This window comes from Lepus europaeus, chromosome 7 (assembly GCF_033115175.1).
Source record: "Lepus europaeus isolate LE1 chromosome 7, mLepTim1.pri, whole genome shotgun sequence".
Lineage (NCBI taxonomy): Eukaryota > Metazoa > Chordata > Mammalia > Lagomorpha > Leporidae > Lepus > Lepus europaeus.
Genome location: NC_084833.1, coordinates 600,702 through 625,137, shown reverse-complemented (window position 1 = coordinate 625,137; position 24,436 = coordinate 600,702). Strand labels below are relative to the sequence as shown.

General features: G+C 67.3%; 1 protein-coding gene across 1 annotated transcript in view; it reads right to left on the bottom strand.

Moving 5' to 3' along the window:
* Positions 1 to 24,045, bottom strand: part of MUC2 (mucin 2, oligomeric mucus/gel-forming) — a 36,087-nt gene extending 12,042 nt beyond the window's left edge. Inside the window, exons 1-41 of the mRNA XM_062198504.1 lie at positions 23,970 to 24,045; positions 22,913 to 23,183; positions 22,170 to 22,284; positions 21,852 to 21,939; positions 21,654 to 21,763; positions 21,346 to 21,556; positions 21,137 to 21,262; positions 20,727 to 20,844; positions 20,520 to 20,658; positions 20,291 to 20,401; positions 19,815 to 19,884; positions 19,589 to 19,726; positions 18,652 to 18,816; positions 18,182 to 18,276; positions 17,870 to 17,996; positions 17,528 to 17,783; positions 17,321 to 17,373; positions 16,919 to 17,019; positions 16,046 to 16,197; positions 15,676 to 15,814; positions 15,239 to 15,349; positions 14,753 to 14,929; positions 14,398 to 14,637; positions 13,707 to 13,863; positions 13,075 to 13,206; positions 12,737 to 12,884; positions 12,509 to 12,552; positions 12,065 to 12,301; positions 5,890 to 11,478; positions 5,055 to 5,300; positions 4,551 to 4,797; positions 4,367 to 4,451; positions 3,645 to 3,819; positions 3,048 to 3,295; positions 2,372 to 2,555; positions 1,940 to 2,162; positions 1,345 to 1,523; positions 1,183 to 1,252; positions 989 to 1,086; positions 837 to 868; positions 74 to 251 (exon numbers count right to left, since the gene is read on the bottom strand). Of these exons, the coding sequence (XP_062054488.1) occupies positions 74 to 251; positions 837 to 868; positions 989 to 1,086; positions 1,183 to 1,252; positions 1,345 to 1,523; positions 1,940 to 2,162; positions 2,372 to 2,555; positions 3,048 to 3,295; positions 3,645 to 3,819; positions 4,367 to 4,451; positions 4,551 to 4,797; positions 5,055 to 5,300; positions 5,890 to 11,478; positions 12,065 to 12,301; positions 12,509 to 12,552; positions 12,737 to 12,884; positions 13,075 to 13,206; positions 13,707 to 13,863; positions 14,398 to 14,637; positions 14,753 to 14,929; positions 15,239 to 15,349; positions 15,676 to 15,814; positions 16,046 to 16,197; positions 16,919 to 17,019; positions 17,321 to 17,373; positions 17,528 to 17,783; positions 17,870 to 17,996; positions 18,182 to 18,276; positions 18,652 to 18,816; positions 19,589 to 19,726; positions 19,815 to 19,884; positions 20,291 to 20,401; positions 20,520 to 20,658; positions 20,727 to 20,844; positions 21,137 to 21,262; positions 21,346 to 21,556; positions 21,654 to 21,763; positions 21,852 to 21,939; positions 22,170 to 22,284; positions 22,913 to 23,183; positions 23,970 to 24,045 (11,461 nt within the window). The remainder of the gene's footprint in view (positions 1 to 73; positions 252 to 836; positions 869 to 988; positions 1,087 to 1,182; positions 1,253 to 1,344; positions 1,524 to 1,939; positions 2,163 to 2,371; positions 2,556 to 3,047; positions 3,296 to 3,644; positions 3,820 to 4,366; positions 4,452 to 4,550; positions 4,798 to 5,054; positions 5,301 to 5,889; positions 11,479 to 12,064; positions 12,302 to 12,508; positions 12,553 to 12,736; positions 12,885 to 13,074; positions 13,207 to 13,706; positions 13,864 to 14,397; positions 14,638 to 14,752; positions 14,930 to 15,238; positions 15,350 to 15,675; positions 15,815 to 16,045; positions 16,198 to 16,918; positions 17,020 to 17,320; positions 17,374 to 17,527; positions 17,784 to 17,869; positions 17,997 to 18,181; positions 18,277 to 18,651; positions 18,817 to 19,588; positions 19,727 to 19,814; positions 19,885 to 20,290; positions 20,402 to 20,519; positions 20,659 to 20,726; positions 20,845 to 21,136; positions 21,263 to 21,345; positions 21,557 to 21,653; positions 21,764 to 21,851; positions 21,940 to 22,169; positions 22,285 to 22,912; positions 23,184 to 23,969) is intronic.
* Between the last annotated feature and the right edge of the window lie 391 nt (positions 24,046 to 24,436).

Here is a 24,436-nt window from a genome sequence, read left to right as displayed (position 1 = left end):
CCCCCGGCACCACCTCCACGGGGCACAGCCCCAGGCTCCCGCCCCCCCGGGGCTCCGAGGGGAGGGGCCTTACTGCAGGAGGTGACGTTGCAGCAGGTGTCGGCGGGGTTGACCTCGGTGGTCAGGTAGGTGCCCTCCTCCTCGCACGAGGTGGGGCCCGCCTGGCCGCACTGCCTGGGCTCGCAGATGATGCCGCTGCCCCCCTCCAGGCACACGCAGTCCTGGCAGGCGAACTCGAAGCGCTCCCCGAACTGCAGAGGGCAGGGGTGCAGGGCGGGAGGAGGCGCTGGGCACGGCCTCTGCGGTGGGCCCGGGCAGCCCGCCGAGGCCCCCCCAGCACGCAGGCGGCCACTGCACACCAGGGCACCGCTCACTCGCTGGCATCAGACACGTGCCTGGCATGGGCAGACTCGCCACACCCGTCTGTGGGGGTTGGCAGAACCCCGCCAGGGAGCCGGCCGTGTGGCTGTGACCATGGGCATGTGGGTGGGTGGCCGGGCAAAGTGGATGGGTGGAGAGATGGGCGGGTGGACGGATGGGTGGACGGGTGGATGGGTGGACAGATGGATGGTAGACAGACAGGTGGACAGACAGATGGATGGTAGACAGACAGGTGGACAGACAGATGGATGGGTGGATGGGTGGACAGATGGATGGGTGGGAGGACAGAGGGGTGGACAGATGCCCCATGCCCTGTAGGTGGGTGGGTGGGTGTCCCTGTGTCCCTGTGGGCTTGGCTTTCTGGGACTGCAGTGACCACCGCTCTGCCCTTGGGGCTCCCAGGTTCCCACACGCAGCCCACCCCACCCCCACGGTGTGGGCGGGACCCCGCCTACCTCTCTAGGCACGTTGTCAGGTCCCACACAGCCTAGGAAGGGGAAGGGCAAAGCCTGTTAGCGGCACTGCTGGCCGCGGGGGGGCTGGGCCCGGCCCTCTGGACAGCGGCGCGGGCAGCTCGGGCAGCTCGGGCATGGGGCGGGTGTCCTACCGCAGGTCTTCACGCACACGTCGTAGCCAGGAGCGAAGTTCATGGTGCCCTCGGGACAGAAGCAGCCCTCGACCAGACGCGTGGAGTTCTTCGGGGTGCTGCGGGACGGAGGCGCGGTCAGCCGCGAGCCGGGGGAGCTGGTGGGCGGGGCTGGCGGGGGGGGGGGGCCAGACCAGGACCTGGGGAATCCATACCTGGACTGGCAGGTGGGCTCCTCTGGGGGGCCACAGGCCCGGTACTCCCTGTGAGATGGGCACTTCACCGCTGTGGTTAGGACGGGACCATCAGAAGGGCCAGGCCAGGGGGCGGAGCCCACGTGCCCCGCCCCGCCCCGGGCCCCGCCCCCGCGCACTCACGGCAGGCGCCCTTGGAGTGTGGTCTCCAGTCCACGCAGAAGCCCTCCTGTGCGCACAGGGCCGCGTAGGCCTGCAGGCTGGCGCACTCCATGTTGGAGTCGGGCACGAAGCAGGTGTCGTACAGGCAGGCCTCGTAGTAGTGCTGCGGGGGCACCAGGGCGTGGCACCCGGCGAACAGGCTGCGCGGGGAGGGCTGGCGTCACGCGTGGATCGGCTGCAGGGCACAGGCACCTGCGTCTCCAGCACCGTCCCACCCCACCCCCGGGGTCTCCTCCAGGGCCACCCTTCCGCAGCCTGGCTCAGCCCGCGGTGCCAGCTGGCTGCAGGACCAGAGGGCCCTGGGGGCCTTGGAGAAGGGGAGACCGGCTGATCGCAGCAGACCCCAGCCCAGAGATGGCCACAGGCTCCACACCGCCACCCTGCCGGTCCAGCCACCACACTCAGAGGACAAGCAGGACACGGGGAGCGTCCCTCTATGACCCGGGCCCCACCCCGGCCCCTCTCTGAGGATTCTGGGAGGGGGGCACCGAGAGGCCAGGCTGCCGGCCGAGGCCCTGCAGCTCCCCGGGGGAGGCCAGGCCCGGGGGAGGGTCACCTGTCTTTGATGAGCTGGCACACGGGAGACCCAGTGCAGTCCTTGGGCCGGGCCGGGGCCCGTGGCGACGTGGCGGCTGGGCTCTGGGTGGTGAAGCCGCCGTGAGGACAGTGTGGCTTGGAGGGGTCATCCACCACCCACTGGTCAGCTGCAATCTCGCAGTTGGGGGTGACCTCCCCACTGGGCAGCACGCAGTCGTCCGCAGTGTTGTTGGTGCAGGTGCCTGGGGGGGCGACAAGGCCATTGCTATGCCAGCGCTGTACCAGGGCCATCGGCAGGCAGGGCCAGCACGGGCCGTCCTACAGGGACCAGGTCCTGCACAATGGCCACAGCGGCCCCGAGCGGGGGATCCATGACCCCAAGCCGGGCGCAGCCCCCTCCCAGGCAGGGCGCGGGAGCAGGAGGGATCGTGGTGGGGACCGTGGGACTCACCACACTGTCCCTTGGTGTTGTTGCCAAACAGGCGGTAGGGCAGCTGGACGGAGAAGGCCAGGCCGTTGTAGGAGACGACGACGCCCAGCTCGGGGATGTCCACCACGATGTTGATGCCCGACTCGTACACCTGCATCCCGAACTTCCGGTAGGGCAGCGCCACCATCTGCCTGTTCACCTGCACCTGTGGCCACACGTCTGCGCTCAGCGGCAGTGCTGATGGCCACCCGGCGGGAGCCGCGTGGGTCTGGCCAGGGCCGGCCCAGGGGGCACCCACCCCACCGTCTCCTAGAGTGGGGGCTGGGGTGCCCCCGCCTGCCCCTCCCCCCGTCCTGTTTCTTCCCTCGCTCTTCTCTGTCCCTAGCATAAGCCAGAGAAGGCGAGTCTCGGGCACCCAGAAGACTTGGGGGCCCCACGCAGGGGGCAGGGTTCCGCTGGGGCGGACGATTCCCCGGGGGCGCAGAACAGGGAGCCGCACACAGGCTGGGCCCTGGGAGGGGCTTCTGCTGGGAGACCTGTGCCCAGCGTGGCCGAGCGGTGGGACTCGGGGTCCCTGGACACGCCCAGTGGCCTGTGACAGGAGCTGCCTGCGTCCCCGGGGAGGCTCCCACCCTGTCCCACGTGCTCAGCCTGCCCCTGTGGTCTTCCGCCACCAGGGGGCGCCGTCCTCACGCACCTGCACCTTGATGGGCAGCATCTGCACGGTTCTGATCTGCACCTCCTGGGTCTCGTGGCGCACGATGAGCGTGCGGGGGCAGGACACCTTGTCGTTGACGTCACAGTGGTAGTTGTCTATGTAGACCCCGAAGTTGTCCACCGTGGGGACCACCTCCTCCACCAGCACGTACGTGCAGTTGCCCTGGTAGCTGTAGTACAGCCCGTCGAAGGTGACGTAGTGCGGGTCTCCCCAGCCCGTGCAGAGACCTGTGGGGGCGCTCGGTGAGTGGGCACCGGGGGGGGGGGGCAGCTTCCTGGGTGGAGGCGGGGGCTCTCCGAGCCGGAGGGGTCTTCCCAGGGGCCCCGTCCTGCACCACGGGCCTGGCTTTGGCTCACATCCCAGCCCTGCCCACAGCAGCACCCTCGGCCAGGGGCTGCCCCCGCCCTACCAGCAAGGCCTCCCGGGCGCCCTGCCCAAGACGGGGCAGGCAGGTGAGAAGCCCCCGACTGCCTGGGCCTCAGCAGCTCCCAGCGTCTGGGGGCTGCCTCAGCCTCCTGGTCCCAGGAGGGAGCCCTGGGGGCGGCGGGGAGGGGTCCGGGGCGCCGCGGAGCTCACAGTCGCACTCCCAGTGCCAGCAGCAGCCGTCAGGGTCCAGGACGCGCACGGGCTTGAGGCCGTTGGAGCAGGTGGGCATGGGTGGCGGCTCGCACTCCACCTCCACGATCTCCAGTGTGCCGTCCTCCCGGCACACAGCCTTGGTGCAGTTGCACAGCCACCAGGACTCATTGTCCTGCACACAGGGGCGGGCGGTCACGGCCACACTGGGGACAGTGACAGCCACACAGGGGCGGGCAGTCACAGCCACACTGGGGACAGTGACAGCCACACAGGGGCGGGCGGTCACGGCCACACAAGGGCTTGGGACAGTCACACCCACCCGGGATGCTGGGGACAGTGACGTCCACCTGTGAGGCTGGGGAGAGTCACGTCCACTCAGGATGTTGGGGACAGCAGTGATGTCCACACAGGGGGCTGGGGGAGGTCACGCCCACTTGGGATGCTAGAGACAGTGACACCCACTCGGGATGCTGGGGATGGTCACGTCCGCCTGGGAGGGCCACTCGGGATGCTGGGGACGGTCACGTCCGCCTGGGAGGGCCGGGTGGCTTCCTGGCCTCCTGCAGCCGCCACCTGCCCACGCAAGGCAGAGACAGCGGCGAGAAGGCGACCCCGCCCCTGAGAGGCTGTGGGAGGTGGGGGGGAGGGGCGTCCCGAGTGACCGCCGCCTGGCCACGGTGCCCTCGGTGCGGGGCACAGGCTGCCCACGGCCCACTGACCTCTCTGGGAGGATTGAGGTTCTGGCATCCCGGCGGCTTGGTGGTGGTCGGCTTCGAGGTGGTGGTGCTGGTGGTTTTGGCGGTGCTGGGGGGGGTGGGGGGGGAGGGGGTGGAGGTGGTGGGGGAGGTGGTGGTAGTCGGGGGGGAGGATGTGGTGCTGGTGGTGGTAGTGGGGGGGGAGGGCGGGGTGCTGGGGGAGGGTGTGGTGGTCGTGGGGGAGGGTGTGGTGGTGGTAGTGGGGGGGAAGGGCGTGGGGGTGCTGGTGGAGGTGCTGGTGGTGGTAGCGGGGGAGGATGGGGTGGAGGGCGAGGGTGTGGAGGTGGGGGAGGGAGAGGATGGGCAGGACCAGTTGAAGGTCTGGAGGGTGCATTCCACCGAGCAGTTCACGTAGTAGCAGGTGTCTCCGTGTCTGCCGCTGTACACCTCCTCACCTGCGAGGCAGAGGGACCCAGCTTGTAGCCACCCAGAGGCAGGGCTGCCCGCCCGACCACACTGGAGGCCACCAGGAGGGCTGGCATCTCCTCTGGGGACACGTGGCCTCCACACCACTCCCCATACATTGAGGGAAGCCCTGGCCCCTGACTCGTGTTTCCTGCAGGATGGGGCTGGCCACAGAGACGTCCACCCACACCCAGCGTCCAGCGTCTTGATTTGGACCTTAGCCCTGGCTCCTAACCCGTGAGTATACCTGGAGCATAGTAGATGAGTGTATTGGTGTCATTCACAACGCAGCAGGTGACAAGGGTGGAGGAGCTGACCGTGCCCAGGCTGGTGTTGAAGACGGTGGTGGGAGAAGAAATGGGCGTGACTGTGGAGGACGTGCTGGTGGTCTCCAGTGTGGATGGCGTGGTCGGGGGTCTCGTCTGAGTAGGGGTTCCTCTGGTGGTTGTGGGCACGGTGGCGGGGGTGGGGGTGGTCCCGCTGGTGGACGTGCCTGTAGAGACGGAGGTGACAGAAGGCTGATGGCCTCGACCATCCCAGATGCCACAGGGGCCCCACCGGCTCACCTGGGCGGCAAAGACAGGTGAGGGGGCAACACCACAAGTCTGTGTCCCGGCCTTGCCAGGACACCGTGCACCTGGCGTGGAACCAGGAACACCCCAGTGTGAAGCTACTCCAGGTAGCACCAGAGCTTGTCTGCGGCCAGCAAGGACAGCAGGAGCGGGAGCTACACCCGTACACGGGTCCGTCCGAGGGTGCTGGACCGGCTGCCCCCCAAGGCGGCCTGTTAGGCCCCCAGGAGAGAAGCACAGGGAGAGGAGGGGAGGGGGAGGGTCTGGCAGCCCCAGCCCTGGCCCCACACAGCCCCGGGGCTGCCCGAGATGGGCTCTGCCCAGGCTGCCACATCACAGCTGGGCCGAGAGGGCAGGGGGACAGTGGCCTTCACTCTGCTGCCCGTGCACAGGCCAGCGGCAGGCGGCTCCCTGCACACAGATGCCACACAGAGGAGCTCTTGGCAGGAGGTACCCACACTGGGGTGGATCTGGGGCTCCAAACAGAGTGAGCTCTGCATGTCCACTTACCTGGAGGGGCTGTGCTGGTGCTGAGTGTTGATCCCGTGGGTGTGGAGGGCGCCGTGGGAGGGGTGGGGGTGGACGGAGGGGTTGGAAGAGTTGAGGACCCAGGCTGGGTGTTGGTGGGTGTGGGGCTGGGTGCTGGGGTGCTGCTCTCTGTGGTGGTGGTGGTGGTGGAGGGTGTAGTGGTTGGTGACTCTGTGGTGGTGGGTGCTGGGGTGGTGGTGGTGGTAGTGGTTGTTATAGTTGGGGTCTGTGTGACAGGAGATGTTGGGGTTGAGGTCTCAGTGGTGGTGGTGGAGGTGGTGGTGGTGGTGGTGGAGGGTGTTATGGTTGGCGACTCTGTGGTGGTGGATGGTGGTGGTGGGATCTCTGTGGTGGTGGTGGTGGTGGTCATGGTAGTAGGTGTTGGGGTTGGTGACACTGTGGTGCTGGGTGTTGGGGTGGAAGGAATTGGGGTGGTGGTCCCAGGTATTGGGGTGGTGGTCTGTGTCGTGGTGGTTGATGTTGGGGGGGAAGGAGTTGGGGTGCTGGTCCCTGGTGTTGGAGAGGTGGTCCCTGGGGTTGGGGTGGTGGTCTGTGTGGTGGTGGTGGTGGTGATGGGTGCTGGGGTGGGAGGAGTTGGGGTGCTGGTCCCTGGTGTTGGAGAGGTGGTCCCTGGGGTTGGGGTGGTGGTCTCTGTGGTGGTGGTGGTGGGTGCTGGGGTGGGAGGAGTTGGGGTGCTGGTCCCTGGTGTTGGAGAGGTGGTCCCTGGGGTTGGGGTGGTGGTCTGTGTGGTGGTGGTGGTGGTGGGTGCTGGGGTGGGAGGAGTTGGGGTGGTGGTCCCGGGTGTTGGGGTGGTGGTGGTGGTGGTGAACGTTGTTGAAGAGCAAGTTTGGACACAGCACTGAACGTTGATCTCGTAGTTGAGGCAGTAGGGCATGGGGAAGGGCCGTCCTCCTGGCTTCTGGTCTTTGTTCCTGCACACCAGTCCAACACTCTCATTGCACGTCACAGTCTGTCCAAGCTCCTCCAGTGGCATGCTGGGAAACATGGCAGCTCTGCAGGAGGTGTCGTTAACCACCCAGCCGGGTGCACAGACACCTTCAATGGATTCAACATCTCCACCTTCTTTGTCATAGTCAGGTTTGCCCGAATCCAGCCAGCCAGTCCACTTGCATTCAGGAAAGCATGGCGTAGTCGAGGGTGTTGCGCTTGTTGTTGGTGAGGGTGTGGTTGTTGGTGACTCTGTGGCTGTGGTGGTGATCTCAGAAGTTGGGGTGGTGGTGGTGGTGGTGGTGGTGAACGTTGTTGTTGAAGAGCAAATTAGGTCACAGCACTGAACGTTGATCTCGTAGTTGAGGCAGTAGGGCATGGGGAAAGGCCGTCCTCCTGGCTTCTGGTCTTTGTTCCTGCACACCAGTCCAACATCGGCATTGCACGTCACAGTCTGTCCAAGCTCCTCCAGTGGCATGCTGGGAAACATGGCAGCTCTGCAGGAGGTGTCATTAACCTTCCTGCCGGGTGCACAGACACCTTCAATCGATTCAACATCTCCTCCTTCTTTGTCATAGTCAGGTTTACCAGAATCCAGCCAGCCAGTCCACTCACATTCAAGAAAGCATGGAGTAGGCGAGGGTACTGTGCTTGTTGTAGGTGAGAGTGTGGTTGTTGGTGACTCTGTGGCTGTGGTGATGGTCTTGGGTGTTGGGGTTAGGGTCTCTATGGTGGTAGTGGTGGGTGTTGTGGTGGAGGGTGTTGTGGTTCGTGACACTGTTGTGCTGGGAGTTGGTGTGGTGGTTGTGGGTGTTGGATTTGGTGTCTCCGTGGTGGTTGTAGGTGTAGGAGTTGGCGTCTCTGTGGTGATGGCAGTGGGTGTTGTGGTAGGAGGAGTTGGCGTAGTGGTGGTGGATGTTGGGGTGGTGGTCTGTGTGGTGGTGGTGGGTGTTGGGGTGGAAGGAGGTAGGGTGCTGGTCTCAGGTGTTGGGGTGATGGTCTGTGTGGTGGTGGTGGTGGGTGTTGGGGTGGTGGTCTGTGTGGTGGTGGTCTCGGGTGTTGTGGTGGAAGGAGTTGGGGTGGTCTTGGGTGTTGGGGTGCTGGTCTCTGTGGTGGTGGTGGTGGTGGTGGTGAACGTTGTTGAAGAGCAAGTTTGGACACAGCACTGAACGTTGATCTCGTAGTTGAGGCAGTAGGGCATGGGGAAAGGCCGTCCTCCTGGCTTCTGGTCTTTGTTCCTGCACACCAGTCCAACATCGGCATTGCACGTCACAGTCTGTCCAAGCTCCTCCAGTGGCATGCTGGGAAACATGGCAGCTCTGCAGGAGGTGTCGTTAACCACCCAGCCGGGTGCACAGACACCTTCAATGGATTCAACATCTCCACCTTCTTTGTCATAGTCAGGTTTACCAGAATCCAGCCAGCCAGACCACTCGCATTCCTGAACACATACAGTGGGAGTCAAGGTTGTTGTGGTTGATGACACTGTGCTGGGAGTTTGTGTGGTGGTTGTGGGTGTTGGAGTGGTGGTTGTAGGTGTAGGAGTTGGTGTCTCTGTGGTGGTGGCAGTGGGTGTTCTGGTGGGAGGAGTTGGCGTAGTGGTGGTGGATGTTGGGGTGGTGGTCTGTGTGGTGGTGGTGGGTATTGGGGTGGAAGCAGGTAGGGTGCTGGTCTTAGGTGTTGGGGTGATGGTCTGTGTGGTGGTGGTAGTGGTGGGTGTTGGGGTAGTGGTCTGTGTGGTTGTGGTGGTGGTGGGTGTTGGGGTAGAGGGTATTGTGGTTGGTGAAACTGTAGTGCTGGGAGTTGGGGTGGTGGTCTGTGTGGTGGTGGTGGTGGTGGGTGATGGTGTTGTAGGGGGGCATCCACAGCACTGAACGTTGATCTCGTAGTTGAGGCAGTAGGGCATGGGGAAGGGCCGTCCTCCTGGCTTCTGGTCTTTGTTCTTGCACACCAGTCCATCATTAAGGTTACACACCACTGTTTGTCCAAGCTCCTCCAGTGGCATGCTGGGAAACATGGCAGCTCTGCAGGTGATGTTGTTAGCCTCCAAGCCAGGTGCACAGACACCTTCAATGGATTCAACATCTCCGCCTTCTTTGTCATAGTCAGTTTTACCAGAATCCAGCCAGCCAGACCACTCGCATTCCTGAACACATACAGTGGGAGTCAAGGTTGTTGTGGTTGGTGACACTGTGGTGGTGGTTCGTGTGGTGGTGGTGGGTGTTAGAGTGGAAGGAGTTTGGGTGGGGGTCTCGGGTGTTGGAGTTGCAGTCTGTGTGGTGGTGGTGGTGGGTGCAGGGGTTGGGGTTCGTGTGGTAGTGGTGGTGGGTGTTGGAGTGGAAACAGTTGGGGTGGTGGTCCTGGGTGTTTGGGTTGTGGTCTGTGTGGTGGTGGTGGTGGGTGTTGGGGTGGAAGGAGTTGGGGTGGTCTCGGGTGTTGGGGTGGTGGTCTGTGTGCTGGTGGTCTGTGTGGTGGTGGTGGTGGGTGTTGGGGTGGTGGTCTCTGTGGTGGTGGTGGTGGTGAACGTTGTTGTTGAAGAGCAAATTAGGTCACAGCACTGAACGTTGATCTCATAGTTGAGGCAGTAGGGCATGGGGAAGGGCCGTCCTCCTGGCTTCTGGTCTTTGTTCCTGCACACCAGTCCAACATCGGCATTGCACGTCACAGTCTGTCCAAGCTCCTCCAGTGGCATGCTGGGAAACATGGCAGCTCTGCAGGAGGTGTCGTTAACCACCCAGCCGGGTGCACAGACACCTTCAATGGATTCAACATCTCCGCCTTCTTTGTCATAGTCAGGTTTACCAGAATCCAGCCAGCCAGACCACTTGCATCCAGGAAAGCATGGAGTAGTCAAGGATATTGTGGGTATTGTAGTTGTTGTAGGTGAGGATGTGGTTGTCAGTGGTGTGGATGTGGAGGGTGTGGTTGTTGGTGACTCTGTGGCTGTGGTGGTGGTCTTGGGGGTTGGGGTTGGGGTCTCTGTGGTGGTAGTGGTGGGTGTTGGGGTAGAGGGTATTGTGGTTGGTGAAACTGTAGTGCTGGGAGTTGGGGTGGTGGTCTGTGTGGTGGTGGTGGTGGTGGGTGATGGTGTTGTAGGGGGGCATCCACAGCATTGAACATTGATCTCGTAGTTGAGGCAGTAGGGCATGGGGAAGGGCCGTCCTCCTGGCTTCTGGTCTTTGTTCCTGCACACCAGTCCAACATCGGCATTGCACGTCACAGTCTGTCCAAGCTCCTCCAGTGGCATGCTGGGAAACATGGCGGCTCTGCAGGAGGTGTCATTAACCTTCCTGCCGGGTGCACAGACACCTTCAATGGATTCAACATCTCCACCTTCTTTGTCATAGTCAGGTTTGCCCGAATCCAGCCAGCCAGTCCACTCGCATTCAGGAAAGCATGGAGTAGTTGTGGGTGTTGTAGATGTTGTAGGTAAGGTTGTGGTTGTCGGTGACACTGTGGCTGTGGTGGTGGTTTGTGTGATCGTGGTGGTGGGTGTAGGGGTTGGAGTCTCTGTGGTTGTGGTGGTGGGTGTAGGGGTTGGCGTCCCTGTGGTAGTGGTGGTGGGTGTAGGGGTGGAAGGTGTTGTGGTTGGTGACACTGTTGTGCTGGGAGTTGGGGTGGTGGTGGGTGTTGGGGTGGAAGGAGGTAGGGTGGTGGTGGTGGGTGTTGGGGTGGTGGTCTGTGTGGTGGTGGTGGTGGTTGGTGTTGTTGAGGGTGTTGATGTACTGGGGGTGCATCGACAGCACTGAACGTTGATCTCGTAGTTGAGGCAGTAGGGCATGGGGAAGGGCCGTCCTCCTGGCTTCTGGTCTTTGTTCCTGCACACCAGTCCATCTTTAAGGTTACACACCACTGTTTGTCCAAGCTCCTCCAGTGGCATGCTGGGAAACATGGCAGCTCTGCAGGTGATGTTGTTAACCACCCAGTCGGGTGCACAGACACCTTCAATGGATTCAACATCTCCGCCTTCTTTGTCATAGTCAGTTTTACCCGAATCCAGCCAGCCAGTCCACTCACATTCAAGAACGCATGGAGTTGGCGAGGGTGATGGAGGTGAGGATGTGGTTGTCGGTGGTGTGGCTGTGGAGGTCGTAGTTGGTGGAGTGGTGGCTGTGGTCGTTGGTGGAGTCGTGGGCGTGGGCGGTGGAGCAGAGGGGGTGGTCGTTGGCACCGTGGAGGGCGAGGTGGTGGTTGGTGTTGTGGTAGCCGTGGTCGTTGGTGGAGTCGTGGGCGTGGGCGGTGGAGCAGAGGGGGTGGTCGTCGGCACCGTGGAGGGCGAGGTGGTTGTGGTGGTTAGTGTTGTGGTGGTTGTGGTCGGTGGTGGCTTGGTTGGGGTTGTACATGCTTCGGGCACGCAACAGTTGACGCGTATCTCGTAGTCGTAGCAGAGTTCAAACAGCCCGGTATCAAACTGGTCTTCGTTCTTGCAGATGAAGCCGTGGGAGATGTCGCACACCACCTTCTGGCCCAGCTGCTCCCAGCTGAGGTGGGGCTCAGTGGCCGACCGGCACTCGATGTTCTCGGGAGCCGCGCACACGGCGTCGAAGGTCTCGCGGTCGCCGCCATCATCGCCACTGCTCGGGTGGTCCTCGTTGATCCAGTCGGTCCAGAAGCAGCACGGACCTGGGGAGCCAGAGCCGGCCTGGGACACTCAGCCGGGGGGCCGCTGCCCCTCCCCTCCCACCACCCCCACAGGCCCAGGTGGGAGGCACCACCCTCCTACTGCAGCCGCCCAGGGCCACCCGAGTGTGACGGACTCAGCTCCATGCTCGGCTCAGCTGGGTTCCAGGAGGCACTGGATGTGCCGCCCGTCCCAGCGGGAGAGCACGGGGAAGGGCTTGGGTGCCCGGGACCTGCTCAGCGTCCGCCCTCGGCCAGTCAGCGCCACCTCGCTAGTCCCTGGCTCAGCTGACAGTGAGCGAAGTCACCACAGTACCGGCCTCTCCGGGCACTGGGCAGCGGGGCAGCGTGGTCAGCGCCACTCACCTGATGACGTCGGTGCTGCAACAGAGGGGGGGGGGTGTCGGTATAGCGTCGGGCTGAGGATCGTTTTCCCTAAGAATTCCCGATCTGCAGTGGCCGTCCCTCCCCGGGCGGCTTTTCCAGCAGGGGCTGTGGTCTCACCAGAACAGCCTGGAGTGGACTCCCCTGACCTGAACGTGCAAACCCCCGCTGCGGCCCGGCCAGGGCGTGTGGGCCTGAGGCTCACGCCCAGGGTGGGGAGCGCGGCCCAGGGCTGTACCTGTGCTGGTGCTGGTGCTGGTGCTGGTGCTGGTGGTGGTGAGCGGGGTGCTGGGGGTGAGCGTGGTGGTCGTGGAGGCCGTCTGGGTGGGCAGGGTTGGCGTGATGGTCGTGCAGATGTCAAAGTGCTGCTCCACCGTCCCGTTGGGGCCGCAGACCTCCTTGTAGCAGAAGGCGCCATCCTGGGTCTGGTTGAGAACCTTCCCTGGTGGGGCCGCGACAAGGACCCGTCAGCCGGGCAGGCGGGAGACGAATGCCCCAGAAGCCCTGGCTTCGGAGACGCTGGGTCACCGAGGAGGGGCCCCAGAGACGGCTGGAGGACGGGAGGGGGACGGGAAGGCGGTGGGCACCCCCACGGGCCCCGCCCCAGCGTCCGGGCCAAGGGCGCCCGGGAGAAGGCAGGGCAGCTCACCTTCCTCCGGGCGGCATTCGACCTGCGAGGACTCGGTGCACACACTGCAAGGCAATGCCTGGCTGCAGAGCTCCGCCCTCACAGCCGGGGCCCCCCGCCCCCGCCCATGGGGTCCTCACAGCAGGCGGCACAGGGGCTGAGCGGGAGGGGGCCCTCGCCCGGCTGCTGTGGGCCCGCGTGCCCGTGCGTGTGCCCGTGTGCCCGGCCCCCGCCTCCCAGCCTCAGTACCAGGTCTTGCAGATCTCGTCGGTGGGGACGGAAGCCCCCGGGGGGTAGCGCGTGTCCTCGATGTAGCAGCCACACTGGTCCTCCCTCACGCACTTCCTCAGGTCCTCGTCGTAGATGGGCCTGTCCCTGGGGCACCGGGGGTAGCACCCTGGGGGCACAGAGACGAGGCTTGGGCGACCACGGAGGAGCCCGGCGAGGGGCGGTCCTGGGGCCTGGCCAGCTTCCTGCGCCCTGTCTGCCACTGCCCCTGAGGGCACGGCCTCGGCTCATCCCCCAGCCCACGGCGAGGGAGCAAATTCCACCACCCGGCCCACGCCGGCCCACGCCGGCCGCCTCACCCTCCAGGTAGGACACGGAGATGTTGGAGTGGATGCCGTTGACCGTCCTGCACGTCTCGTAGCTGCGGTTCCCACAGGGCTCGTAGTGCCACTCACACTCGTCGGGGGGGTTGTAGTAGTCACAGAACACGGCTGGGGGGGCAGGGCGGCGTGGGGGCAGGATCAGACCGGGGGAGGGGCAGGATCGGACCCAGGGAGGGGTGGGGGGCAGGATCGGACCCGGGGGGGCAGGATCAGACCCAGGGAGGGGTGGGGGGCAGGATCGGACCCGGGGGGGCAGGATCGGACCCAGGGAGGGGTGGGGGGCAGGATCAGACCGGGGGGGCAGGATCAGATGGGGGGACAGGATCAGACCCAGGAAGGGGTGGGGGACAGGATCAGACCAGGGGATGGGTAGGATCATGTCCAGGAGCAGGGCGGTGCCCAGGGAATGGGGGAGCAGGATCAGGCCCAGCTCACCCGGTGCCCAGGTGTGGGGGTGGTGCCCAGGGAGGGGAGGCTGGGGGGGACACAGGCAGTAACACATCCAGCTCCCCCCGCCCCACAGAGGCTCCCAGGAAGGATGCCCGGGGGGCAAGGGGCCTCCTGCCCAGCACTGGGAGGGCCCTCAGCGCGGCGGCCCCGGCACTCACGGCACAGGTCCGGCGTCCTCCAGAACACGCAGGCTCCGGCCTTGGTGCACTCCTGGGCGTAGGAGGCCACGGCGGAGCAGAAGCACTCGCAGTCGCCGCCCGTGTCGCAGGAGCAGGAGTCGTGCACGCAGGCCTCATAGAAGACCGTGGGGTCCACCTGGGAGAGGACCAAGTGTGCCCTAGGTCCTGCTGCCCTCAGGCCGAGCTCAGGCCCCGGGGCTGGCCAGTCGCCCAGCACCCACCGCCCAGGTTTGGGCCTCTCCGGCTCTGCCACAAGCCCTCGGGGCGGGGTCCTCAGCTGCAGAGTGCTCACCCCGAGACCCCTCCCCCGCACAACTCCAAGCTGCACCAGGGGTGCCTGTGAACCTGGGGGGGCCGAGGGAGGCTGGGGCCCAGCCAGGGGTCACAGAGGGGCAAGGCTGGTCATCAGGACAAGCCCCGCGGGGTGACAGCAGGGTAACTTCCCATGTGCCCTTAGAGCCCAGGAGCTGCTCCGGAGCCCCTCCCACACCTACAGGCCTCCCTGTGGTTCAGCCCACATCCGCCCTGCCCTCCCTACTGTGGCCACACCCACTTCTGCGGGGCCGCCCACCTCACTGGGGCTAACCCACGCCCACGGTCCCACCCACCTCTCTTGGCCACGCCCACGCCCGCCTCACTGTGGCCAACCAAGGCCCGCGGCCCCGCCCACCTTGCTGTGGCAGGCGCTGAACACGGAGCTCTTGATGAGGCTGCACTGCTTCTCGGCCCAGGAGCGGCGGTGCGGGTTCAGGCTGCAGGGCTCCGGGGTGCTGCTCACGTCGGGGCAGGTGGGCGCCTCCTTCCAGCTGTTGCCGAAGTCCAGCTCGCTGCTGACCACCAAGTGGTCTCTCGTGGTGAAGTCGTTGTTGGAGCGGTCGTCGAAGTTCCCGCACAGCCCGCACACGGTGCCCTGCGCGACCAGCAGCCCGCGTCAAGGAGGGGCCGCGCGGGCCAGGGCTCTGGCTGGGGTGGGGGGGCCCGGACGCCGTGAGGGGTGGCTGCCACGGCCGGGCGGGGCAGCGCACCTTGTAGGAGGGGGCCAGCTTGATGAAGAGCGTGGTCTTCTTGTCCCAGATCACGATGACGCCCGTGCTGGCCTCCACCACCAGGTACTGGCCCACCTCCCGCGTGGTGTAGGCCACGTGCCGGCCGGCCAGCTGCACCACCCTCCGGTGCTTCTCCTCCAGCTTCAGCTCCGTGCCCTGCCGAGGACGGCGCGGTCACTGCAGGCCCCTAGCCCTGGGTGAGGGAGCAAAGCCCCCCGGGGATGCCCGCATCCAGCGCACACCCCAAGCTCCCAGGGCACCCCCATCCAGTGCTCACCCCAAGTCCCCCCGGGGGTGCCTGCGTCCACCGCACACCCCTAGCCCCCGGGGGCACCCCTGTCCAGCTCATCCCAAGCCCCACCCCAGGGGCACCCATGTCCAGTGCACACCCCTAGCCCTCGGGGGCGCCTGCACAGAGCGCACGCCCCAGCCCCCAGCCGCACACATGCCGGCGGCAGCCCTCACCCCCAGGAAGATCTTGATGGCCTTGGAGCAGGTGACGCCCGTGGTGCCGCAGGGGACGTTCTCGGTGATGATGCTGAAGGAGCCCCCGGAGGAGTTCTGACCGCAGTAGTCCTGAGGGCCGGGGCAGCGTCAGCGCAGCTTCCGCCGCAGCCAGCCCTGGCCCTGTCCATCCCGTCCAGGAGGCTGGGCCCTGCTGCTGCTGGCCACACGCACGCACTTGCACACACACACACACACGCACACGCAGGCCCCTTATCAACCCCACCCACCCCCATGCTCCTACAGGCCCCAGGCCCACTGCTCACAGCCCAAGCCCTCCAGGCCTCCTGGAGTCCCTCCCCACCGCGTCCCCCCACATCTCAAGGCCGTCCTCATTGGCTGGGAGCAGTGCAGGGCTGACAGGGCAGGGTCCTCGGCGAGGGCGCCCAGAGCCTCACCTGGACAGCCACGTAGGAGCACTGTCCATCAAAGTCGTAGTACTTGCCGTCGAAGGTGACATAGTGGCCGCTCCCGTAGATGGAGCAGGTGCCGTGGCACAGGGACTGAGTGCACACCCAGCGCCCCCTCTGGCAGGTGCTGGGGAGAGCGGGACAGGCGCTTGAAGGGACCTGGGGGTCCTCAGTGCCCCAACCCCAGCCCAGGCGGTGGCCTGGCCGGGACCCCAGGCACTGTGGGGTCAGCACAGCACCTGCACGTGCCCACACCAGCCCCCAAAGTGCCCCCCCGGCTCCACAGCGGCAGGCCCCCTGGCGGCAGCACCCGCGCCCAGCCTGTCCGGCCCTGCCCCCGCCGGCTGGGCCAGCTCACCAGGTGTTGCAGTCCACCTTGATCTTGGAGCCCGGGGAGTACAGGTCCTTGTGGTGCAGGCACGGGCAGTCCTCCTCCTCCACGCAGCCGCCTCGGCCGTCGTCGATCAGCCCCTCGGGGCACACGCAGCCACTGACGCAGCCCGTGTGGTACTGGAGAGGGCGAGCGGGGGCCGGGGCACAGTGAGACCACAGCCCTCTCTTGAGTCAGGACCAGAGGCCCGGAGCGGGAGAGGCAGGTCTCTCCCTCGGCCCACCACTGGCAGACTTGTGAGGGCCGACTGCCCACGGTCCAGGGACCCCCAGGCTGCCTCTTCCCTCCAGGGACAGGGACTCCATGGCCACGCCCAGAAACCCACCTGCCCCGTCCACGCGGGCTCAGAGACCTGCCCCCAGCTCAGCACCGTCCCGGGCACACCTACCCTGCCTCTCACACTCAGCGGCCCTCCCCGGCACACACGTAGCCACCCACACACACACACACACACTCGGCGGCCCTCCCCGGCACGCACATAGCCACCCACACACACACACACGCACGCACACACTCGGCGGCCCTCCCCGGCACGCACATAGCCACACACACACACACACTCGGCAGCCCTCCCTGGCACGCACATAGCCACACACACACACAGACACACTCGGCGGCCCTCCCCGGCACGCACATAGCCACACACACACACACACACACACTCGGCGGCCCTCCCCGGCACGCACATAGCCACACACACACACACACACACACTCGGCGGCCCTCCCCGGCACGCACATAGCCACACACACACACAGACACACTCGGCGGCCCTCCCTGGCACGCACATAGCCACACACACACACACACACACACTCGGCGGCCCTCCCTGGCACGCACATAGCTTGCAGCCAGCGTCTGGCAGCTGAGGGGGCGTGGTCTCAGGGTGGACAGAGCAGTCAGATTGTTGCAGTCCACAAGGATCTTCGGGGCGGCACAGCCTGTGGGACAGAGGGGCTGCGTCAGCGCCTGCCGGACGTGGGGCTCGAGCCAGCGGGGGGTGGGCGGCCGCACATGGGCAGCGTCCACACACAGGCAATGTCCACGCACACAGGCAGTGTCCACACACACGGGCAGCATCCACACACAGGCAGTGTCCACGCACGGGCACACGGGCAGCGGCCACACACGGGCAGCGGCCACATACTGGCAGTGTCCATGCACACGGGCAGTGTCCACACACAGGCACACGGGCAGTGTCCACGCGCGGGCAGTGTCCACGCGTGGGCAGCGGCCACTTACTCTGGCCCAGCAGCTTGACCTGCGTGCAGTACAGCCTCCCGTTCCGGCAGATGCTGCAAGGGGCAGGTGGGCGGTGACCGGGGCTCAGCTCGGTCCCCAGGCAGGACGGTCACGGCCACGGCCACGGCCAGGTGCCAGCCTGGCCCCTCCCGGGGCCCCCACCCCAGGCGCCCCCACACCCCTGCCTGGGGCCCCGGCCACACCCACCATCGCTCCTCCTGCCTCAGCACCACGTCCCCCGCCTCCAGGTAGAGCCCGTTGTGGTAGCAGGAGCACTTGGCCACGGGCACGCAGCGGCCCTTCTCGTCCAGGAAGGTGCGGTCGGGGCAGCCGCAGCCGTCCACGGGGGCGAAGCCCTCCAGGCAGTGGCTGTTGGCCTCCGAGAGCGAGCGGCAGGTCTGCTGGCAGGTGGTCAGGTTGTACAGGAAGACCTGGGAGCTGGGGCACGAGGCCGCCTCCTTGTCTGCAGAGGGGGCCGGGGACCGGGCGTGAGGGCAGGGCCAGGGCACCCAGCGCGCCGCCCCGCGCCTCCCCTGGGGCCGCACTCACTGCAGACGCGCTCCCGCCAGCCCCACAGCATGACGCCCTTGGCGGCGCAGGCGTGGGCGTAGGAGGACAGCGCCGCGCACAGGCAGTCCTCGTTGTTCGCGCAGTTGCAGGTGTCGTATTTGCACCTCTGGGGGGACGGAGGCGGTGGGCGGTGAGGGCGTGGCCCACAGCCCCCTGCAAGGTTCCAGTGCCCGCCGGCCCCAGCCCGGCCACCTGCAGCTCAGCCGGGTGCCCGGGGCACACCTCGCTGGCTGGAAGGACTCTGCCCGTGCGCGGGGTTGGGGGCGGGGCTCAGGTGCAGGTCCCACCCACCTTGTAATACTCCGAGGGGTCCACAGCTGAGTGGCACTTGCTGAAGGGGGTCTCCGTCTTCTTCAGGAGGGAGCACCAGTGCTCGGCGTAGTTGGCTGAGGGGTGACCGGGACCTCAGCGAGGGCTGGGTGCCCCCTGCAGCTGCCCCAGTCCAGCCGCCTGGCTGCCCAGGCTGTGGTGGGCATGGTCCCCCTCTGTGGACCCGAGCCCAGGCCCCTTCCTCCCTCCGGTCCAACCTCGGGAAGCTCCGAGCGGGATGGGCTGCCCTCTCCCCGCCCCGAGGGGCACCGTAAACCAGCCGTGTGCTGGACACGGCAGCTGGCCCCGGGGCAGGGACCTTCTGACCTCCCCCCACCCCTCACCCAAACACCCGGTCTCCCCCTCGGCAGCCCCCGTGCCCCGGGCCTCGCTGGCCTTGGCCGGACTCCCGGGCAGGCTGGCGGGCAGCGTCCAGCAGCGCCGGGCCTCACCGCTCTCGATGTTGAGGGAGCAGGGGTCGTCCAGCCAGTCCAGCTTGTCGTGACAGCTGGACTGGGCCTTCCAGGTGTTGGCGAAGCCGGCGCCCGTGGCCTCCACCAGCCCGCTGGCCGTCCTGAAGTCGTCGCTCTCCAGGCCGTTGAAGTTCCCACAGAGGCCTGCGGGGCAGGGCGGGGTTGGTAAGGCGCCGGCCTCAGAGTCCGGGGTCACTCACCCTGCACCTGGCCCTGGGAGGCAGCCCCCGTGCGGGCCGTGGGCAGAGGCCGTGGAAGGGGTGAGCCCGGGTCACTCACCCTGCACCTGGCCCTGGGAGGCAGCCCCCGTGCGGGCCGTGGGCAGAGGCCGTGGAAGGGGTGAGCCCGGGTCACTCACTCTGCACCTGGCCCTGGGAGGCAGCCCCCGTGCGGGCCGTGGGCGGAGGCCGTGGAAGGGGCGAGCTGGAGGTCACTCACCCTGCACCTGGCCCTGGGAGGCAGCCCCCGTGCGGGCCGTGGGCAGAGGCCGTGGAAGGGGTGAGCCCGGGTCACTCACCCTGCACCTGGCCCTGGGAGGCAGCCCCCGTGCGGGCCGTGGGCAGAGGCCGTGGAAGGGGCGAGCCCGGGTCACTCACCCTGCACCTGGCCCTGGGAGGCAGCCCCCGTGCGGGCCGTGGGCGGAGGCCGTGGAAGGGGCGAGCCGGGGGTCACTCACCCTGTACCTGGCCCTGGGAGGCAGCCCCCGTGCGGGCCGTGGGCGGAGGCCGTGGAAGGGGCGAGCCCGGGTCACTCACCCTGCACCTGGCCCTGGGAGGCAGCCCCCGTGCGGGCCGTGGGTGGAGGCCGTGGAAGGGGCGAGCCGGGGGTCACTCACCCTGCACCTGGCCCTGGGAGGCAGCCCCCGTGCGGGCCGTGGGCGGAGGCCGTGGAAGGGGCGAGCCGGGGGGTCACTCACCCTGCACCTGGCCCTGGGAGGCCTGGTCCCGCGTGACGAAGAGCTGCATGACGGGGACCAGCTGGATCTGTAGCCGCAGGCCGAAGGCCGTGTCCACGATGATGTGGTGTGAGGACGGTTGGAAGATGGAGAAGCTGGCTGCAAGGCGGGGGCGAGTGAGGGCCTGGTCCTGACGCCCCCACGGGAGGCCCGGCCCCGGGAGCGCCCAGGGCGGAGCAGGACTCACCTGTCACGTGGGGCAGGTGCACCTCCAGCTCGTTCAGCAGGACCCTGCCGTCCGCCTTGAAGGCCACCACCTGCAGGCACGGCAGGGGTGGGGCTGAGAGGGCTGGGGGTCCCGGGGGGGCCTGGGGTGCTGGGGGAGGGGCTGAGAGGGCCTGGGGACCCCTGGGGGAAGGGGTGGGAGACCTGGGGGGAGGGGTGGGGGCCTAGGGTACTGGGGGAGGGGTGGGGCCTGGGGTACTGGGGGAGGGGTGGGGCTGAGAGGGCCTGGCGGTCCCGGGGGGAGGGGGAGGAGGGGGTGCTGGGGGAGGGGCTGAGAGGGCCTGGGGGGCCTGGGGAGAGGGGTGGGACCCCTGGGGGGAGGGGCGGGGGCCTGGGCGCTGGAGGGAGGGGCTGAGAGGGCCTGGGGGGCCTGGGGAGAGGGGTGGGACCCCTGGGGGGAGGGGCGGGGGCCTGGGCGCTGGAGGGAGGGGCACGCACATCCTTTTTCCGGTCGGTCACCAGCACCACCGACTTCAGGCAGGTCTGCTTGTCCGAGGAGCCGCAGGGGGCCAGCTCGCCCAGGAGAGCGTGGGAGTCGTTGTGGTCGCCCTGCGGGGGAGGGGCAGCAGCACTGCAGCGGCCGTGGGCGGCACCGGGGGCCCAGCTGCCACTCAGGGAGCGCCTGGGCCCCGCCCGGGGACAGGTGGTGCCCGGGGCTGGCGCGCACCTTGCTCAGGACGTAGTAGCAGTCGCCGTGGAAGGTGAACTTCTTCCCGTCGAAGGTGGTGATGTGGGAGCCGCCCTCCAGGGCGCAGGTCCCGGGGCACGGCAGGTCCTTGCAGACCCAGCGGCCGGCGTTGCAGACACTGTGGGCGGGGGACACAGTGTCAGCGCCCGGCCGCCGCCCCCGCCTGCCCGGGCCCCCGAGACTCACCAGTCCTCACAGTCGTTGGTGATCTTCTGGCCCGGGGAGTACAGGCGCCCGTGCAGCTTACAGTGGCACTGGCTCACCGGGATGCAGCCGCTGCCTCCGACGTCGTCATACACGGTGCCTGGACAGCAGGGGCCGCCGTCACCCGGGCTGGCCTCAGAAGGTGCCAGAATCCCCGGGGGCGGGGGGCTGCGAGCCCACCCACAGTCACCTCTGCCAGCTCCACCTCATCTCTGGGGAGGGGTCTCCAGACCACCTCCTGCCCTGCCCTGAGCCAGGGGCCTGCCTGAACCAGGCTGGCACCGCCCCCCCAAGCCTCCTGCAGCCACCATGGGGTTCGGCACTGGGATCTGTCCTGCTGCCCCGCACCGTCGCTGCACCGCCCCCCCGGCCATCACCGTCCCCAGCGCCACCTTCTGGGCAGAAGCAGCCGTCCATGGGGTGCTCCTCGCACAGGCTGCTGACCTCCAGGTGGGAGCAGGTGTCCACGCAGGGCGAGCCGCTCTCCAGGTATACCATGTTCCCAGGGCAGCTCTTGGCTGGAAGTGCAGAGGCAGCCCGTGAGCGGGCACCCCACTCCCCAGCCCCCCGCAGGCACCCCCCCATGGGACCGTCGCCTTACGGCACAGCGAGGCTGTCCGCCAGCTGCCGGGCCTGCCGCCAGCGTGGGAGCACTGGCGGGAGAATTCGGAGATGGTGCCGCAGGCGCAGGAGGCGTCCGACCCGCAGCTGCACAGGTCCTGCACGCAGGCGTCCAGGTACAGCCCCAGCGGCAGCCGGGCCTGGCAGTCCTCGAAGGCCGCGGCGGTCAGCAGCCTCTCGCACTCGGCGCGCTGCGGGCGGGCAGACGGGCAGGTGGGAGGGTGGGCGGTCGCCCTCGCCCCTCCTGGGGCCCTGCTGCCCCCCAGGGGCCCCCGCCCCGCGACTCACGTGCTCGGAGCAGGACTCGGGGGCCAACACCTCCTCGGGGTCCTCACACTGTGTCTGGGGGTTGTTGATCTTCTGCCTGTTGCCAAACTCAGTGGCGCTGAGGGAGATGCCTGGCGCAAGGGGCACAGCCGGTCAGGGGGCTCCCAGGAGCCTGAGGGCCCCTCCCCGCACTCCCAGGGTGGCCGGCCCTGCCCTCACCATCAGAGAGAAACTCCGAGGTCTGCTGGCCGTTGTAGTCCCCGCAGAGGCCGCAGGTGTGGTTCTGGAACTTACTGTCCAGCTCCAGCTGTCATGGGAAGGGAGCAGGTGGCAGGGCTACAGCAGGTGCAAGGGGCACGGGGGTGACCGCAGGGGGTGCCGGCAGCGCAGGGAGAGACGCGGGCCGGCCACTGCCCCGAGCGTGCCCCCCCGGGCCAGCCCAGGCTGGCTCCCTCCACTGCCCCCTGGGCCAGCTGGGGTCCTGCCAGGGGGCCAGACCGCAGCCCTCTGCCTGGGAGCGCCCCGGCCGGCACCCACCATGAGCGAGTCCTCCCGGTTCCACATGAGGGAGAGGCCAGCGCGGGAGTAGACCTTGGTGTACGCCTCGTTCTTCTCTATGAGCAGCCCGGAGCTGTAGTGCGGGGTGCCGACCCTGGGGAGGGGGCGCCAGGCGTCACTGCGGCCCCGGGGCCCAGCGGGGGCCCAGGAGCTGCGACCCTGCCTCGCGTCCTCCTGCCCGGTCCCTTCTTTGGTGCTGTTCTGGGTGGGGGCTCCCCAGGGTCCCCGAAGGAACCAGCGTCGCCCCATCCCCCCACAGGACCCCTACTCAGAAGGCCGACCCCCCTCCTCCAGGGACCCCAGCCTCTGAGCCCCTACGCCCATGATGGGGCCCTGGCCGAGCTTGGCTGGGAAACAATGCAGGGAGCAGGGACAGGCACTCCTGGGGGTGGGACCCCCCGGGGGGGGGCAGGATTGCATTTCAGAGGCCCCATTGTTGTGGACACAACGCCCCTGCCCACCCCCAGCATCAAGGGGGCGGGGGCTTCTGTAACTCTAGCCTGGCAGAACCCCGCCCAGCCCCCCACCAGGTCCTGCCAGGCTGCCAGGGACCGCTCGCCTAGGGACAGCCTCGTGCCGGCTGCCACACGTGTCTGAGGAGTGAATCAGGGACTCGCGTGGTCCCCAAGTGTGTCCCAGCCATGTGCAGGGCAGCGGGGCCCCGGGTGGAGACCGCCAGCCCCCCACCCCCACCCCGGTCCCGGGACGGGGGTGTCACTCACATGGCCCCGTTGACCACGACCAGCTGGTGGGTGAGATAGATGACGTCGTCTTTGATGGTGAGCAGGACGGACGTGATCTGGGAGACACCCCCGGCCTGGGCCGGGCCCCGCTGCAGGTGCACAGCGAACTCCTTGTAGGAGTCCCGGCAGTCGGAGGCGAAGTTGTAGTCACAGAGGCCGGCGAAGCGGAAGACGGCGCCGTCGAAGGTCTTGTAGTGGAAGTCGCCCCAGGTGCTGCAGACGTTGTGGCCGTGGTTCCGGGCTCGGCCTTCTGAGCAGGCAGCAGGGGGCACGGGGTGAGTGGCCAGGCCCCCAGGAGCAGTGGGAGGCCGCTCACAGCCCACGGGGTCCCGGCACAGTGTCCCTCGTGGGGCAGGTCCTTCTTCCCCGGAGGCCTGTGCTGGGCACCGGTCACCCAAACCCGGGACTCTGGGGCCCCCTGGGAGGGTGTCTCCGGCTTCCCACTCTGGCCATTTGCTGCGTGGGGCGAGGGGGCAGAGGGCCTCCAGGCACTGGTCAACCTGGCCGCCTCATGCCCCTGGCCAGAGCCCACCCACCCCAGCCAGCGCCACACTCTGTCCATCCCATCCCCCAGCGCCTCCCTCTGCTCCAGGCACCCACCACCCAGCAGATAGCCAGGCCCCCCGCCCAGGACACCCAGTCCACGGCTCTGGCTGGTAGGCAGGCCCAGGTCAAGAAGGCCCTGGCCTGGCCTTTGCCTCCGGGGCCCCTGATACCTGGACCACCCCCCACCTCCCCCACCTCCACAGACCTCCCCCCTGGGGCCCCTGGACTACCATCTGGTAGGCACCCAGACCCTGCGCCCTCCTTCCTGCCCCGTGAGGCCGGGCTGGGGGCTCAGCCAGCCTGACCCCGGCCAGGGAGCCTCAGCTGGAGCCATACAGACTGTCCTGGTGCCTGGGGACCCCCACCCCCAGGCCAGGCAGAGCAGGACCACCCACTCCTGGGCATCGGGCTCTGGGCTGCCGGTCTCCCTGCCCGCCCCCGCCCCAGGGCATTCTGCTTGCTCCTGGCCGCTGTGTCCAGCCCATCTCACCTTCCCGAATCTGCCCGGCCATGGCCAAGGACAGGGCCAGGCAGACCACCGCCAGGCGGGCCAGTGGCAGCCCCATGTTGGCTCAGGAGGCCCGTGTGGGAGAGCGACCGAGGCCAGGGGTCTCGGCCTTATATGCCCCGCGGGCGTCCGCGGCAGGCGGGGAGGGGAGGGGCGGGGTGGGTGGGGCGTCTCCCAGATTATCCAGAGAGCAGCTGTGGGGGCTCCTGCAGGCCGGGCTGGGGAAATATTGACTCAGGTTATCAGAGGTTTATCTTTTTACGACCTGCCCAGGATGCACAGGCAGCCCCCACTGCCCCCACACAGGCCCACGCCCAGGGGAACCTCCGTGACCAGGCCCAGGGCAGCAGCAAAGGCGACTCCTGCCGGAAGCAGGTCTCCCCGGGCCCCAGACTCCAGCCTGGTGCCACCCCCTCAACCAGAGCCCAGGTCAAATGAGCCTGCCAGGG